The following is a 17,463-nucleotide window of genomic DNA, read 5'->3' as shown; positions in this document are numbered from 1 at the left end:
GATACTTTATGGTTAACGTACCCATAACTGGAGTCAACTGGGCAGGGCGGGTAAAAACAAAGTGAAAACACAAAACCTAATGACATGCTTGTTACTTTCATTGCCGTTTTATTTTTAATTTCTTAAACTCCATATTTGTCAAGTGCTGCTCCAAAGTACAAATGGTGCCCATTTGCAATTATTTCCCTCTAATTCCATCCCCAATGTAACAATGGAACTATAAAATAAATCCATCTGGCTTCTATAAAATGCCAACCCATTCATTGATTATGTTGTAATATTATAATTAGGTTGTTTAAACTTCTATACATAATTGATGCTTCAAATGTTGAAACTCGATTTTCAAATTCCATTTTGACGTGCAGGGCCGACAATGATACAAATATGCAAGTCTACACGAGTTAAAATGCAAAAGAATTTGATTCTGTTCTCTTACCTTAAGAAATATTTGTACCTAGCAAAGAAGACCTTATAGTGCTAGCTAGTCAGCATACTCTCAAATGATCAACTGGGATGCAGATTAAACTGATTTAAGTTTTGCATTAATGCCACATTTACACTAAAGGTTGAAAATATTGGCAGTTTTAGTGGGATGGAGGATGTTTAATATGACTGCAGCACATTCAGCTTGATATATTAACAATGTGTCAGACCACTTACTTAAAGCAACCTTCTGGTGAAATAATGGATACGTTCCTAGATTATACCCTTTAAGAGCATCATAATGACATGGATTAGCATGATAGGTTTCTCTCCATCTGCTACCCAAGAAACGACTGAGGCTTAATCTCAATTGAATATTGCACAGTACACTCATAGGCAAAAGATCTGTAACAAAGACAAATCCCACCCCCACCCAAAAGACCCACATCATTACTTAATTAAAAACTTCAGAAACTTGGAGAACAATTTATAGACTTAATTAAAAGGAAGTAATCATTTACAAGGACAGCACCTGGTAGAACTAGTCAAGTCGCTGCTTCTCCACATCAGATACCCAGGTTCAACTCCAACCTCAGCTACCATCCTTGTGAGTGCCTGGGCATCTTACCACAATCAAAATGTGTGGAGATTAACAGATTAAATGGCCACTGTAAATTGCCTCTAGTGTGTAGGTGTATGGTGAAATCAGGAAAGGGTTGGGAGTGGGAAGGGTTGATGAGAAAGTGGTGAGAATAAATGTAATTAATGATCAGATTAATTAATAGTGGCTATCAGAAAATAGTGGCTGATGGTCTGCTTGCCACAGTTGCCTGAAAAGCCTGTTTCTTTGTTCTCTCTAACACCTCATTTCATAATCCCCGACAAAACAGACAAGTGGTTTTAAAGATTTAAAGTGGTTTGAAAGAAAGAAAGCAGCAATGACTGGTTTCTGAAATAACCCTATATCATTACTTCTGAAACTGTCTTGCTAATTACTGAAAGCAACACCATTATTCCAGAAAAGAAAAGAGAACTAAGAAGCCATAGCCCAATTAGCAGGAAGTTGCTGGAATCAGTTCTGGTACCAAGTTAACTAAAGTCTATGGAGTATTATGAAAGTGAATGTCATTATTTCAGTATGAGATGAATAGAGTAGATATGAGTAAAGCAATAAACATAGTATATTTGGAAGTTCAGAAATCATTTGTCACCCAACATCTATGAAAGGGATTAAACAGTCAACATTTTGGGCCAAAATACCTCAATGGGACAGTCATTAACATGAGAAAATCATGAGTAAGATACTCGTGATTAAAGGGTCTCAGCTTGAAATATCGATTACTTATTCACTTCCAAAGATGCTACTTCTCCTGCTGACTTCCTCCAGCATTTTGTGTGGGCTGTTCTGGATTTCCAGCACTGGCAGAATCTTTTCTGTTTATGATTTTCTAAAGTCATCTTACAAGTGGCTGATATAATGAAACAGGGATAATGTATTAGCATGGATTTGCATGATTGTGTGAAAAATTGTCAACTTGAAGCTCGTTTCACAACTAGCTGTGTTTCAGAGATATGGTTAAGTTACCTATGGTTCATTTGTTCAAGTCATTAGCATCATGTAAAATGGCTGTGGGCCCATCATAGATCCTTTTATCACCCCATGAAGAACATCTGGGAAACACTGATTGAATATTACTTACCATGTATTTTTAAAGAGAAATTTTTGATCACATGAAAGAATGGAAAGTGCTAGAAATATTCAGCAGGTCAGTTCTGCTTTTCTTCACTCAACTCTGCTTCTCTTTCCATGATGCTACATACCTTGGTAAATACATATTCTAGCATTTTAAAAAAGAACTCTTAAATAGAACAGTAATCAGTTGTATTTAGATAGTCTTTCCCAGATATTATACATCAGATGTTAAGAGGATCCATAATGACCAAACAGCCATTTATTATCAATTGCAACAATAAATCCAATGTAATATAGAGTCACAGACCAGCCATCAGCTATATCAGGAATCTATGTCATAACAGGCTGCAAAATTAACAGGGCTGCATGTCATAATATTGTTGCCTGATGAGGTTAACATATTGTACGCAAGTTCTGAACAGCAAGTATTGTTATGTCACAAAGCTCCCCAACAGTATCCAACAGTCACTGTTGCAGATGTAAGATCAGTATTCCAGAGAGATAACCTATGAAAACCACTTGGCCCAGACTGGTGCCTCTCGCCTTGTCCTCCAATCCTGTGCAGATCAGCAGGTGGGGGTATCTGCCGATATTTAGAATCTCTTCCTACTACAACCTGACTTCCACATCTGGTATCATGCCAGCACCCAAGAAAAACAAAACAATGTGCCTAAATGATTATAGCCTAGTGGCTCTAATATCTGTCATCATGAAGTGCTTTGAGAAGCTGGTAATGGTACACATTAACTTCAGCCTCCCAGTCAACTTCGATCAACTGCAATTCACCTACTTCCAAAAACAGGTCTACTTCAGATCAAGTCAAGTCACTTTTATTGTCATTTCGACCTGTTGGTACGGTGCACAGTAAAAATGAGACAACGTTTTTCAGGATCATGGTGTTACATGACACAGAACAAAAACTAGACTGAACCATGTAAAAAAAAGCAGAGAAAGCTACACTAGACTACAGACCTACACAGGACTGCATAAAGTGCAGAAAAACAGTGCAGGCATCACAATAAATAATAAACAGGACAGTAGGGCAAGCTGTCAGTCCAGGCTTTAGGTATTGAGCAGTCTGATAGCTTGGGGGAAGAAACTGTTACATAGTCTGGTTGTGACAGCCCGAATGCTTCGGAGCCTTTTCCCAGATGGCAGGAGGGAGAAGAGATTGTATGAGGGGTGCATGGGGTCCTTCATAATGCTGTTTGCTTTGCGGATGCAGTATGTAGTGTAAATGTCTGTGATGGTGGGAAGAAAGACCCTGATGATCTTCTCAGCTGACCTCACTATCCGCTGCAGGGTCTTGCGATCCATGATGGTACAATTTCCAAACCAGGCAGTGATGCAGCTGCTCAGATCCCATCTCCCTGGCCCTTCTGAACTGATCCCTGGCATGATAAGATGAACTCTTTACCTTATATTACACTTTATATGACATTATACTTATTTGTTTGCTGCACTACACATTTTTCATAATTGCAACACTTCATTCAGTATTGTTATAATGCAGTGAACTGATCTTCATTAATGGCATGCAAAACTAATTTTTCATTGGACCTTGGAACATGTGACAATAACAAAACAGTTTACCAATTAAGTTACCAGTTTGCTTAGATGAATGCTATCAGTATAACACACCCATGCCTGACAAAACTCAGAAAGCTGCAAAAACGAGCTGCAAGAATGGCACAAAGGGATGCGAACAGGTCAAGTGAGTGGCTGGGCAAAGTGGTGACAGATGGCAATTTAAATTAAGGAATGAAAGAGACTATTGATCTTGGCAAAACCAGACCATTTCTAAAAGCAATGAGAAATACTGAGGATTCCGGTGCGCAGTGCACGTTCAGAGTGCACTGATAATGCAAAATTTAACATTTAGATACAGCATTCTAACAGAAAGTTTTCTTGTAATAAAGGGCAATGCAATAAAACAATGAAGCCTTGCCACAATTATCACAGTACAAATCTGAAGAAATGACTAAGGCAAGTAGAACAACATATCTGTTTCTGGAATGAGGAAAGGGGGCATTTCTGAATGCAGTAGCCTTTGCTCAGTAGAAGAATTTGAAGTGAACATTTTGAAAATGAGTCTCTGAAAGGCATTAAAATATTTCCTGGAAGTGTAAAAGCTGGAACCAAAAGGTAGGGTGTTAGGATAAGCCAACTACAACTTCTAAAGGCTAAGCATCTTTGCAGTTGTCTGCTCCAGAACACTGAGATGCCAAGTTGGTCTGCATCTCTTTCTACGATGAGATATACTCTCAATGGCCACTTCATTGGGTACACCTCTACTCTCACTAATATACATATTTAATTAGCCAATCGTGTGGCAGCAACTCAGTGCATGAAAGTATGCAGACACGGTCAAGAGATTCTGTTGTTCAGACCATACTTCAAAATGGGGAAATAATGTGACCAAAGTGACTTTGACTGTGAAATGATGATTGGTGCCAGATGGAGGGGTTTGAGTATTTCTGAAACTGCTGATCTCCTGGGATTTTCACACACAACAGTCCCTACGGTTTACGGAGAATCATGTAAAAAGTAAAAGCAATCCAGTGAGCTGCAGTTCTCTGGGTAAAAGTGTCTTGTTAATGAGAGAGATCAGAGAATGGCCAGACTGATTCAAACTGACAGGAAGGCGAAAACTAAATACACACTACAACAATGGAGTGCAGAAGAGCACTGCTGAATGAACACATCAAACCCTGAAGTGGATGGGCTATTGCACCAGAATACTGGTTTGCACTCCTGTACTCAATAAAGTGGCCACTGAGTGTATATATTTTGGATACTCTGGGAATCAGAGACGAAGAAGAAAGCCAAGAGCATATAGAATCAGAGTTAGATTTGATATTACTGACATGTCACAAAATAGTTATTTTGTGGCAGCAGTACAATGCAATATAGTTACAAAGAAAGAAATATTTTAGATATATACATCCATGTACACATACACAGACCAAAAAAGCACTGAGGCAGTGTTCCTGGGTTTACTGTCCATTCAGAAATCTGGTGGCAGAGAAATCTAGTAAGCTGTTCTTGAAACGTTGAGTGTCTCATCAGGCTTCTGTACCTCCTCCTTGATGGTAGCAAAGAGAAGAGGGCATGTCCTGGGTGATTTGGGTCCTTGATGGATGCCACCTTTTTGAGGCACCGCTATCTGAAGATATCCTCAGTGCTGGGAAGGCTAGTACCCACTATTGAGCTGGCTGAATTTATAACTTTCTGCAGCCTTTTCTGGTCCTGTGCAGTGGCCCCTCCATACCAGATCTTGATGTGACTGGTTAGAATGCATCCAAGGTACTTCTATAAAAATTTGCAGGATTCTTTATTGATATATCAAGTATCTTAAAACTTCCAGTGAAATATATCCACTACCGCATCTTTGTAATTACATCAATATGTTGTGCCAAGGATAGATGATCAGAGATACAGATACTGAGGAACTTGAAACTGCTCATCTTTCCACCGCAGATCCCCAACAAGGACTGGTTTGTGTTCCCTCAGCTTCCTCTTCCTGAAGTCCACAATCAATTTCTTGGTCTTACTGACGTTGAGTGCAAAGTTGTTGTTGTGACCCCACTCAACCAGCTGATATATCTCGTTCCTGCACATCACCTCATCATGATCTGAAATTTTGCCAACAATAATGGTGTCATCTGCAAATTTATAGATGCCGTTTGGCTGTGGCTTGCCTTGTGGTTATACAGAGAGTAAAGCAGTGGGCTAAGCACACATCCTTGAGGTTGTGCCAGTGTTGATTGCTAGTGAGATGTTTTCTGATCTGCAAAGACTGTGCTCTCCCAGCGGCGAAGTCAATGATCTAGTTGCAGAGGGAGGTACAGAGGCATAGGTTTTGTAGTTGGCGATGAGAATTGAGGGTACGATGGTGTTGAATGTTGGCCTGTAATCAATAAGCAGCAGTGTGAGATAGGTACTGCTACTGCCCAGGTGATCCAATGCCAACTAGACAGTCAGTGAAATTGCATCTACTGTAGAACTATTGCATCGACAAGCAAGATTCAGTGTGCCCAGATCCTTGCAGAGGCAGGGGTTGATCCTGGCCATGATCAACCTCTCAAAAGCCTTCATCACAGCAGATATTCATGGCACTGACAAAAGTTATTAAGGCAGCTTACCCTGTTCTTCTTGTGCACTGGCAGGGTTGTTGCCCTTTTGAAGCAGGTGAGAACATCCTCCAACGGCAGCAGTAAGAGAGTGAAGATGTCATTGAAAACTCCCATCAGGTGGTTCGCACAAAGTTTCAGTGCCCTACCAGGTACCCCATCAAGGCCTGATGCTTTGCAGGGATTCACTCTCTTGAAAACTGTTCTGATGTTGACCTCCGAGTCACAGATCACTGTCACCAGATGCTGCAGGAATTCACACAGAGGTAGTTTTACTCTCCCTTTCAAAGTGTGCATAAAAGATGTTGAGCTCATCCGAGAGTGAAGCATCACAGCCATTCATGATGCTAGGTTTCACCTTTTAGGGAGTAATAGCCTTCAAACCCTGCCAGTGCTGACGTGTAAGTGATCTGTCTCTAACTTTAATTGGAATTGTTTTTGACTCTTAAAATAGCCTCCTCTAGGTTGTGCCTGGGTTTCTCGTATAGTTCTGGATCACTGGTTCTAAACACCATAGATCTAGCCCCCAGCTGACTAATAAATTGTTTCATCAATGAATCTTGGTTTAGGTATGTCTGGTATGTTCCCGAAGGGACATACTCATCCACACAGATCCTGATGAAATCGGTGACAACTGCAGCATTTTCATTCAGATGCAAAGATGAATCCCTGAATAGTGTCCAGTCCACCAACTCAAAGCAGTCCTGTAAGTAGTCCTCAGCCTCCCTTGACCATACCTTCTTGGTCCTCACCATTGGTACTGCAGACTTTAGTCTCTGCCTATATGCCAGGAGTAGAAGTAAAACACAAGATAGCAGGAGCTGTAGTAGGACACTAGTCCTCTCAGTCAATGACTGAGTAGATATAGGATATAGGATATAGGATATAGGATATAGATATAGATATAGATATAGGATCATGATTGCTGGCCACGGCAGTTCCCTATAACCCTCGATTCCTTTGACTTGCAAACATTAAGTGAAAGAGGGAAGTGGATAATTCAACGAAATAGGCTTTTGGTAATCTAGAAATCCTTGAAGCAAGCAACTGAAGTGGAAATAACAGATATCACTAATGTGGTGCACATATTTGCAAAGCAAGATTTTTAAATCTAAAGTAACCATGTTTTTTTGAAAAAGATTGTCACGCTTTAAGTTAAAATTCATTTACATTCTAACATTACATGATATCTTCCTGATATATTGAGTTAAAAATCAATAAATAGCAGATGTTGAACAAATTTGGAACCAACTTTACAAACTTTTAGATTATTCTGCCTATCCACAGTTCTGAAGTTACCATCCATTTATTCTCATTTGACATCAGTAGAACATATGCAAGGTGAGATGAAACAACCATTTGTCAACAAAGCAATAATTATTTGAAATAGTAATTCATTGTTACAAATCACGTATCATATGAACATGGAAGGCACCACTTGTCTTTGTCACATTATATAGACTAATATATATTAAAATTTGTCATATGTAATGCTAAAGTTAATAATGAGAATCAAAGATTTTACAGTACAAAATAATCAATCATTTACTTGTAGTTCAATAAGCGTTATTATAAGTTGGACATCTTAGAATGGTTACCATGTTTCTGGAAACAATGTTGTCTTTTCAATCGAAAATGCATTGTTGGAACTTCCAGCCTGCAGTGCTGATCTTTTTTCGTTTTTTTCATGGAAAGCTCCCAAGTCTAGCACTTTTGCTGGCTTAAAACAGTGATGGCATCTTCTACCATGCTGGCAGCCCTGTGTTGGGCTGGAAAGCATAGGATGTTCAGTGGGAAGCACACCCTCCTGTGGAGCTTCCAGCTGTCAGATCCACTGAGCCTGCACCAGGTTAAAGCTGAGCAGCATATACTGTATATAGAACATAGCCTTTTTGAACAACAAAGATATTTACAAATGTAATTTAATTACAGCTTCAACAAACAGAGAATCAGAGGAAGGGTCTTCCCAACTCCAGTATTTCTAGGACTTGAGCTACTCACTTGTGTTCAGAGTCCTTATCTTTGCTATGCTGCTTGAGGAATATTTGTGCTGCTTTGGGACTATCAGTTATTACTATTACACTGGAAGTAAAAGTTTGTTCCAAGGTCAGGCAACTTTGATGTCAGAAGTAGACCTGATCCAATGAATAAAATGAGTTGATGGCCTCTAATTTCATAACTGAAATCAAAATGCAGCTTTGGAAATGAATGGGATTGAAAGGGTGAGACAAAACAAGCATGCATGAGATGATCTTATGTCCAAGGATAAATTAGCTCATTTTTACTCTTATATAAATCCTATTTGTGATAGATGTCAATTTGAAATTGCGTCTTTAACTCATATGTTTTGGTCATGTCTGCTTTTGAAAAAATATTAGAAAGATATTTTTGATATTATCTCTGCGGTTTTGAATATCGATTTACAACCTCATCCTATTACCGCAATTTTTGGTTTACTAATGATGGACTCACTGCATTTATCTTCTTCTGCCTGTCAAATGATTGCATTTCTAACTCTGATGGCTAGAAGATCTATATTGTTGAATTGGAAGGAAATTAATCCTCCCACTGTATTTAATTTTGGTTCTCTCAAACTATGTTATGTTTAAATTTAGAAAAAAATTAGAAGTGGTGTATTCAATACTTCTATTAAATTTGAAAAGATATGGAGACCATTTATTCAATATTTTCGTATGATGTAATATGACCCTGTTCCAAGTTCATTTGACTTTCCAGCTTTTAGCTTATGTATGTTGAGGATCAGAGTTGACGACATTGATGATTATGTATTCTTGTGAGATATTATAAACAGCCCTTTTTTTTCTCTCTTCTAGTTTTTCTTTTTTTTTCTTTCTTTTTTGCTTTTTTCTTCTTTATTAGTTATTAGATTAGTAGGTTAGTTAATTTTGCATTATATTTTTTTCTTTTTTCTGTTTTTTTATATCATATATTACGAAATGTCTAGACTTACCATGTTCATACATATACTGTATGGTTCATGTTTTGGTAAACTCATTTATACTCTAACCATTGATTATGTATTTTTTCATCTGTAATGGGAATTTGTATGTTTGTAATTTCTTTATTAATATATCATTTGTATTTTGTTCATATTATTAATAATAATAAAAAGATTGAGAAAGAAAGAAAAGAGATGATCTTAATCCCTATTCTGGCCCTATTTTCTTTTGATAATTGTAAACCCAAGAAGCTAGTTGATTGCAGCATTGGAAATGAAAATGAAGTGTTATTACACAAATGTTAGATTAAAACAAATGATTATAGCTACTATCATTTACAATAAAGATCTGTAATAATTTCAGCCAATGAACATTATTAAGACAGGGTTATGAAGTGCAGGAGGAATTACTGCTAATGCAGCTTTACGAGTCCTACAGGATCAATTTGCAGCACAGTTTTCAATTGTTAGAGCCAAATCTAAAATTAATACACTAGTGAGTTTTACTTTTGTGCTCCCGCATACTTACCCAAAAGGTATATTTGAAGAATTTAAAAGGCAACCTTCATTTAATATTTTAAGCCTCTAGCGAAAATCAAAGTTTCCCTTTGAAACAACATCAAAGCTTTAGTTTGGAAGATTAAACACTTCTAAGTTTTCAATAAGGTGATCAAGTCACAAAACAATACTTTAATTCAACCATGGGTCAACTTTAAAGATCTTGTAAATAAGCAGCAAATTTTAAAATCAAAACGTCCCAAATGGTATTATTTTCCAAATATATAAAAAAAAGTTGGTGGTATTGCAATCACAACAGCCAATTTACACACAGCATGATCCCACAAATGGTTCAAGTAGGAAGGAGACCTCATCAGCTGCCTTACACAATAGAAACACTGTCATGGAAGCAAACATGACAGCCATTCTGTACAGTATACAAGTGCGGATGAATAATTATTTTTTTGTTGATTCATAGAGGGGGGTTTGGGCACAATGACAATTTTTGTTTTCACCATTGTACTCAAAAAAAAACAGTCCCATACAAAACCTACTACCAAGATGTTAAAAACCAGGAAAACTATACATTCTGCATTCTCCCACCAAGAATCTTTTAATAATCTATCTGGATATTTCTACATTAAAATAAGCTATTAGTAATAACTGCTACAGTTAAAGAAAAAACTCATTGTGCAATCATACAACATTAAATATCAAACATAGATCACTAATGAAAAATTGTAACTAGACTGGCCAGATAATTGCACAGAATATTGTTGTTCAAATCGGTTTCCGCAATAATCGCATGAAGTGACGGGTTTGCCAGTCACTTCCTAGTCCAAGATCAGCTGCATTTGTTCAATGCCAGTTTTGAAAAATTGGACTACTTCCAGAGACACAGTGTTAGCGTAATTCCCTGTTGTTACCACATAGTCTTTCTGCAATAGAAGTTTTAATTACAACTTAGGTTGGCTCCAGACATTTCTGAAATTCTAATATGCATAATTAAAGCAACACAATAATTAAAGATAGAATTGCATTCACAAAATACTGTTCCATCATCTCTGGACTGTTAATTCACTAATATCCCAATGCACAATGAAAAGGATTAAAAATGAAAATATACGACTCATGTCAGGATGGAGGAAAAGACTGGGCAACCAATATTTTTATATAATCCTTCAAACACTCAAAAGAAAATAATGATTGCACATGACAAATGATCAATAGAATTCATGTATTCCAATCTAATCTGTGTTGCATATGCATGCTTGTCTCAATTGATCTACTAATGTAAACAGTCTGGGTGCCAATCTGCCTAAGTACAGCTCGCCAGCTATGAAAGACAGTACAATCTTATAACACAATTGAGATACAATACTAATGGTGACTGTTTGTAATCATAACATCAATGCTGACATACAAAAAAACAGCACTAAATTACTGCTTTCCTTTTCCAAAACACTGTGGTAAATATTGTGCTGTTGAATTTTTCCTTGTTATTAAAAACACTGTCTTTACATTTCAGGCATTCTCATTACAATGCAGCACCTCTGGTTTATGGATTGAACAGGTCTACAAAATGTAACACAAAATTAACCTTTTCCTTTAAATTTTGAAAGTGAGCAGGACTGGGCAAGAGAGGCAGAGTCTAATGTGAAGATTTGACTGGGTTCAGCACACTCAAGAGCACTGGCTTTCAGTACCAGTTGCCAAGTACACATGCTACAGAATGATGACATCTTTCTTCACTCCTAATGGAAAGGCTTCAATCTAGGCTTAGCATTTTGCTGGCAATATTCAAGTACTTGCCCCCTCTAGCCTTTTAAACTAACAAGTAGGCATCATTGATCAATTCAATTCTCCCATGATCTTCTCTTTGTGACTTCGATTATTACTGATATCTAATATCCTGACAGACAGGAGCAGGAAACCGAAGGTCTGTGAGACAGTCCACTTTCGTTTGGGGGGTGGTGTGGAAGAGAAATCAGAGGTGGACAGGGTTCAGGAACTTTAAATTCCTCAGTGCTATCATTTCAGAGGATCTGTCTTGGGCCCAGCAAGTAAGTGCCATTACAAAGAAAGCACGGTTGTGCCTCTACTTTCTTAGAAGTTAGTGAAAATTCGACATGTCATTTAAAACTCTGACAAATTTCTATAGATGTGTGGTCAGGCATTGCGGCCTAGTATGGAAGCATAAAGTAGTGGATATGACTTAGTCCATCATAGGTAAACCCTCCACTACACTGAGCATATCTACAAGGAGAGCTGTCACTGGAAAGCGGCATCCATCATTAAGGGTCCTTGCCACCCATGTCATGCTGTCATCTCACTGCTGCCATCAGGAAGCAGATACAGGAGCCTGAGGACCCACACAACCAGTTTCAGGAACAGTTATTACCCCTGAACCATCAGGCTCTTTAATCTGAGAGGATAACTTCACTCGCTCCATCACTGAACTGTTTCCCAAACTATGGACTCACTTTCAAAGGCTCATCGTCTCATGTTCTCCATAATTATTGCTTCCCCGCCCCCCTCCTTTTGTATTTGCAGTTTGCACATTGGCTGTGTGTCCTGTTGGGTTCCATTGAATCTATTGTGTGCCTTAGATCTACTGTGTTTATTCGCAAGGCGGCAAATTTCAGGGTTGCAGATGGTGACATCTATTTACTTGGAAAATAAATAGACTTTGAACTTGGACTGCCTCCCAAAACTGTCTCTTCCACATCAAGTAAAGTACCACATTTTGCTTATGTTCAAAATTCTTGAGATCATTGTAAACATTTTTATTTATCATCTTTTGTGACAGGCCATAAAGGAAAAATAATTGAGCCTGGAAGATCAGAGTGTGGTAACCAGATGCTTTTTGTTGGGCTTTGGTTGTAGTTGTCAAATTAATTCTCCTCAGTGAATTGATGTGATTTTGATCATCTTATTTCATGTTACTGTTTCATGAAAAAAGGTCATCAAGCCATTCATTGCAGATGACCAACTTTTACCCCCACTTGCGCCAACCTTCCAAGCAGCTGAAAACTTTTATCAAAGTGCAATGGTTAATAATCTTGCATGTGTATAGCCTATCAAAGTTCAATGTTCAAAGGTCAAAGGAAATTTAATATTGATGTATGTTACTATATTGTTACCTGAGTTTTATTTTCTTGCAGGCATTCACAGTAGATACAAATAAACACCGTAGAATCAATAGACAATAGACAGTAGGTGCAGGAGTAGGCCATTCAGCCCTTCTAGCCAACACCACCATTCACTGTGATCATGGCTGATCATACACAATCAGTACCCCGTTCCTGCCCTCTCCCCATATCCCTTGACCCCGCTATCTACAAGAGCTCTATCTAACTCTCTCTTGAATGCATCCAGAGACTTGGCCTCCACTGCTTTCCGGGGCAGAACATTCCACATATCCACCACTCTCTGGGTGAAAAAGTTTTTCTGCATCTCTGTTCTAAATGGCCTACCCCTTATTCTTAAACTCTGGCCTCTGGTTCTGGACTCACCCATCAGCGGGAACATGCTTCAAATCAAAACTACACACAAAAACAAACTGTACAAAAAATAATACTGAGAACACAAGTGGTAGAGTTCTTGAAAGTGAGTGCATAGGTTGTAGAATGAGTTCAATGTGAGGTGAGTGAAGTTACTCACTCAGATTCAGCAGCCTGATAGGTGAAGTGTAATAACTATTCCTGAACCTGGTGGTGTGGAACCAAATACTTCGTATCTTCTTCCTGATAGCAGCAGTGAGAAAAGAGCATGGCGTGGATAGTGAGGATCCTTGATAATTGATGCTGCCGTGCTCCTTGTAGATATGCTGAATGGTAGGGCTGGGTTGGGCTGCATCCACTACTTTTTGTAAGTATTTCCATTCATGAGGTACCAGGTTGTGAAGCAACTAGTCAGGATACTCTCCATTCTGCATAAATAGAAGTTAGTCAAAATTTTAGATAATGTGCTGAATCTGCACAAATTTCTAAGAAAGTAGATGCCTTCTTTGGAATGACACTTTCTCTACCCCTGGCAATAAAGTAGTTGCCAAATTTTGAATTTACTGAAGGCCCAGTTGTATATTAAACAATATCAAACTGTATATGGGATTGCCAAATTACCAGGACTCCTGGAATCATAAGGAATCTAAGCTTAATTTGCAGACACAGCTGTTAGACATGTGAGGCAAAAATCAGTATGACGTTCATGATGAGCTTTATTCATTTTCTGCAAACCATTTTCTTTTAGTAAGATTATTGCCAGCCTGCGACATAACCTCTTTTCCCCAATTGCTCTCCCCAGGAGTGCATGCAGCCATTGATAAGCCAATTAAGTTAGTGAACAAATATTCAAAGTCCTGGACTACTGATCCATAGACATGGATTCCAACTATGGATGTTAGTAAATTGAAACTGCAACTACTAAATAAAACAGATTAAAAGCTGATGTCTTTAATTATGTTTAAGGAGGGACAAGGTTACAAAAACTGATTGTGTTGACAAAATTGTTAGCCAGTCCAGATAATTTGCAACTTTGGTTCAATTATAGGTGGTTAATTCTCAGCTTCCCTCTAGGCATAACGGGGAGATAGTGATGGATAGTAAATATTGGCTGGGCCAAACATGTTCAAATCCTGTTGTGGTAAATGAAACGATCCAGTTATGGCCTGCATCTGACGAGGGCCTTTGAACCGAAATGTTCACTGCTTCTTTCTACAGATGTTGTCTGATCTACCCTTTCTAGTATTTTATTACAATGTACAATACTTCATTCCTTTCAAATCTATTCAATTCTCTCTTGCTCTTCTTTGGACTGACCTGGCTAGAAGACAGTATTTTAGGAAGAACATGCATTTGGCAGATAAACCAAGTGCACCATGGATATAAATATCACAAGGAAGACCACTTATGATTTACCAATAACCTGCTCCAGGCAAATGAGGCCGTCAACCTGATGCAACAATTGATATGAAATTGACTGTTTATACTTGGGAACAGAACTTTGATAATTCCCAAGTGAAAGATGATTGTAATAGTTGTCCATTTTTGTAAAACGATTTTCTAAACAAAATGGCTAAATTGACTGCAATTGTTTTGTAGATCACTATGATAATGACATAATTCAGAAGTCCTGCAGGAAACAATGCAAGTAAACATATAATACAAGTAAGCAGGTGTTGCATTGACATTTTTCATAACAGAAGCCTTGAACATTTGATTGTGCTTGAACACTTACATCAAATGCATCAGAGTGCATGAATGATCAGAATTTAATTGCTAGAAGCACAAATTTGTCCTGGTGTAGGTAAACACAAAAAAGTAGAATTAGGAATGGGCTATTTCTGCTCCATGAATCATGCCTTCTACATCATTCAATAAGATCACAGTTGATCTTTTACTTTAGTGCCATTTGCTTATGCTGACTACATCTCTATTGATTCCTTTAATATCCCAAAATCTTTCTATCTACAAATCCATAGCTCCCTGTAAGTAGCAACACTAGAGGATAAGCTGGCACAGGTGGCATACAGCATACTTGTTTTCTTAAATACGTTGAGTATATAAGTTGGGAAACATGATGTTTAAGTCCTCAGTTGAGCCACATTTTGACCACTGTGCTAAGCAGTTGCCACAGGTAGGAAAGACATGGTGACTTTAGACAGCCTACAGAAAGGGGTCACCAGGATGTCACTTAGATTGGAACATATTAGCTTTGATGGAAGCCTGGACAATCTTGGATTGCTTTCTCTCTAGTGTTGGAGGCTGAGAGGCAACTCTGTGAAATGAGCAACATAAATAGGGAAGATAGGAACTTTTCTTCCCACCAACAAACCGCCCACCTCCAGGTGGAAATGTTAAGTACAAGAGGGTAAAATGTTCAAGATGAGGTGGGAAAGACTGAAGGAAATTTATGCTGTTACAGGAAGCAGAAAGGATTGCAACTTTTAAGATGCACTTAAATGGAGGGGTACAGAGCATATACAGGCAGATGGGATTAGCTTAGACTGGCATCTTTGTGGGCCAAAGAACTTGCTCCTGTCCTGGATTGCTCCAGGTTCTGTGTTCCAAAGATACTGGGCAATGGAGCCTCCAATACCATGCTGGGAAGAGAACTGCCTGGATTCGCTATGCTCCAAGTGGAGAAATTTCTTCTCATCTCTGTTCTGGATGGTCATTCACATAATTTGAGGTGGTGGCTCCTGGTCCAAGATAATCAGACGAGCATAAACATCAGCTTTGCATTTTTCTTGATAAGCCCAATATGTGTTTCAATAGAGATGTCTCATTCTTCCAAACAACAGAAGTTTACAAGTCACAAACCCACCCATCTAGTAAACAACAGCAACTCAATGTAGTGAAGGCACATAATTATTCCAATGGCTAGACAGTGAAATTGACTAGTTTTCTGAATTACCATATATTCCATCTTGGAATCAACCAAAATAGCAGCTTCCACTGCATCACAATCTGGAAACTGCCCAGCTCCCAAGTGTAGCCGTGCCAGCTTAAACTACTGCTCTCGCTAATGTGCATAAACAGCATTCCAAAGGGGGTTTTAGACTAAGTGGTGCAGCAATCTATCTTTCTGATTATTGCAACTGATGTGACACAGGTCCAGAGTGGCAGCAACTCAGAAGATATGGCTTGGAATGCTTATGAGATATTAAATAGACATTGAGCGATGATTGGCAATTGCAACAATGAGAAAGCAAAGTGGCCTTCTCCTTATTTTTAATTCACTGTCTGAAGATTGGCTTTGTTGGTGAGTTAGGCTTAATATGGTGGCAAGAAATTCGCTTTCTTGTCCTGCTGCAGTGTTTTTGTAGCACAAGGTATCTTTTATTAAAAAAATGCACTCAGTTTTTAGGATCATGGCATTGAAGGCAAGAACAGTAATTGCAGGTTTTATGGAATATGCCCATTCTGATTCTGCCAGTGGACTTCAAACAATTGATACAGTACATTCAGGGACTGAAAGCCCTTTGCTCCTGAGGATAGGATTCATGTGTGGAGCCCTTGCCATGTGAGCCCTGTATTGCACCATGAATCAATGGGAAGCGTACCATCTCTGAACACTGGCACACCCAATCTATTTGCTACTATTTATCAACAGGAAAATGAATTTTCTACTGTATCAAAATTCTCCTTAAGATCTTTATGCAGGAAACGGGAAACCAGAGGACTGGGAAGCTTTTAAAGAGCAACAGAAAATAACAAAAAAGGCAAAACGCCAAGGAAAAATGAGGTACGAAGGTAAACTAGCCAAGAATGTAAAGGAGGATAGTAAAAGCTTCTTTAGGTATGTGAATAGCAAAAAAAATAGTTAAGACCAAAATTGAGCCATTGAAGACAGAAACGGGTGAATTTATTATGGGGCACAAGGAAATGGCAGATGAGTTGAACAGGTACTTTGGATCTGTCTTCACTAGGGAAGACACAAACAATCTCCCAGATGTAATAGTGGCCAAAGGAACTAGGGTAAAGGATGAACTGAAGGAAATTTATATTAGGCAAGAAACGGTGTTGGATAGACTGTTGAGTCTGAAAGCTGTTAAGTCCCTGGACCTGATGGTCTGCATCCCAGGGTACCTAAAGAGGTGGCTCTAGAAATCACGGACACATTGGTAATCATTTTCCAATGTTCTATGGATTCAGGAACAGTTCCTGCTGATTGGAGGGTGGCTAATGTTGTCCCACATTTCAAGAAAGGAGGGAGAGAGAAAACAGGGTTATAGACCGGTTAGCCTGGTGGGA

The 17,463-nt window shown here is 38.5% G+C and overlaps 1 protein-coding gene across 5 annotated transcripts in view; it reads right to left on the bottom strand.

The window, feature by feature from the left end:
- Positions 1-17,463, bottom strand: part of LOC132399784 (cadherin-4-like) — a 689,576-nt gene that overhangs the window by 640,388 nt on the left and 31,725 nt on the right. The window contains exon 1 of one of the 5 annotated variants that reach the window (XM_059980525.1): positions 13,370-13,434. The exons of the other annotated variants lie outside the window; for them this stretch is intronic. Within the exon in view, the coding sequence (XP_059836508.1) occupies position 13,370 (1 nt within the window). The 5' untranslated portion in view covers positions 13,371-13,434. Of the gene's footprint in view, positions 1-13,369; positions 13,435-17,463 lie in introns of those variants that run through there. 5 annotated transcript variants of the gene reach the window in all.

The sequence above is a fragment of the Hypanus sabinus genome, chromosome 9, assembly GCF_030144855.1.
Source record: "Hypanus sabinus isolate sHypSab1 chromosome 9, sHypSab1.hap1, whole genome shotgun sequence".
In the NCBI taxonomy this organism is placed as follows: domain Eukaryota; kingdom Metazoa; phylum Chordata; class Chondrichthyes; order Myliobatiformes; family Dasyatidae; genus Hypanus; species Hypanus sabinus.
Note: the sequence above shows the minus strand (reverse complement) of the source record. Positions and strands in the feature narration are given on the sequence as shown.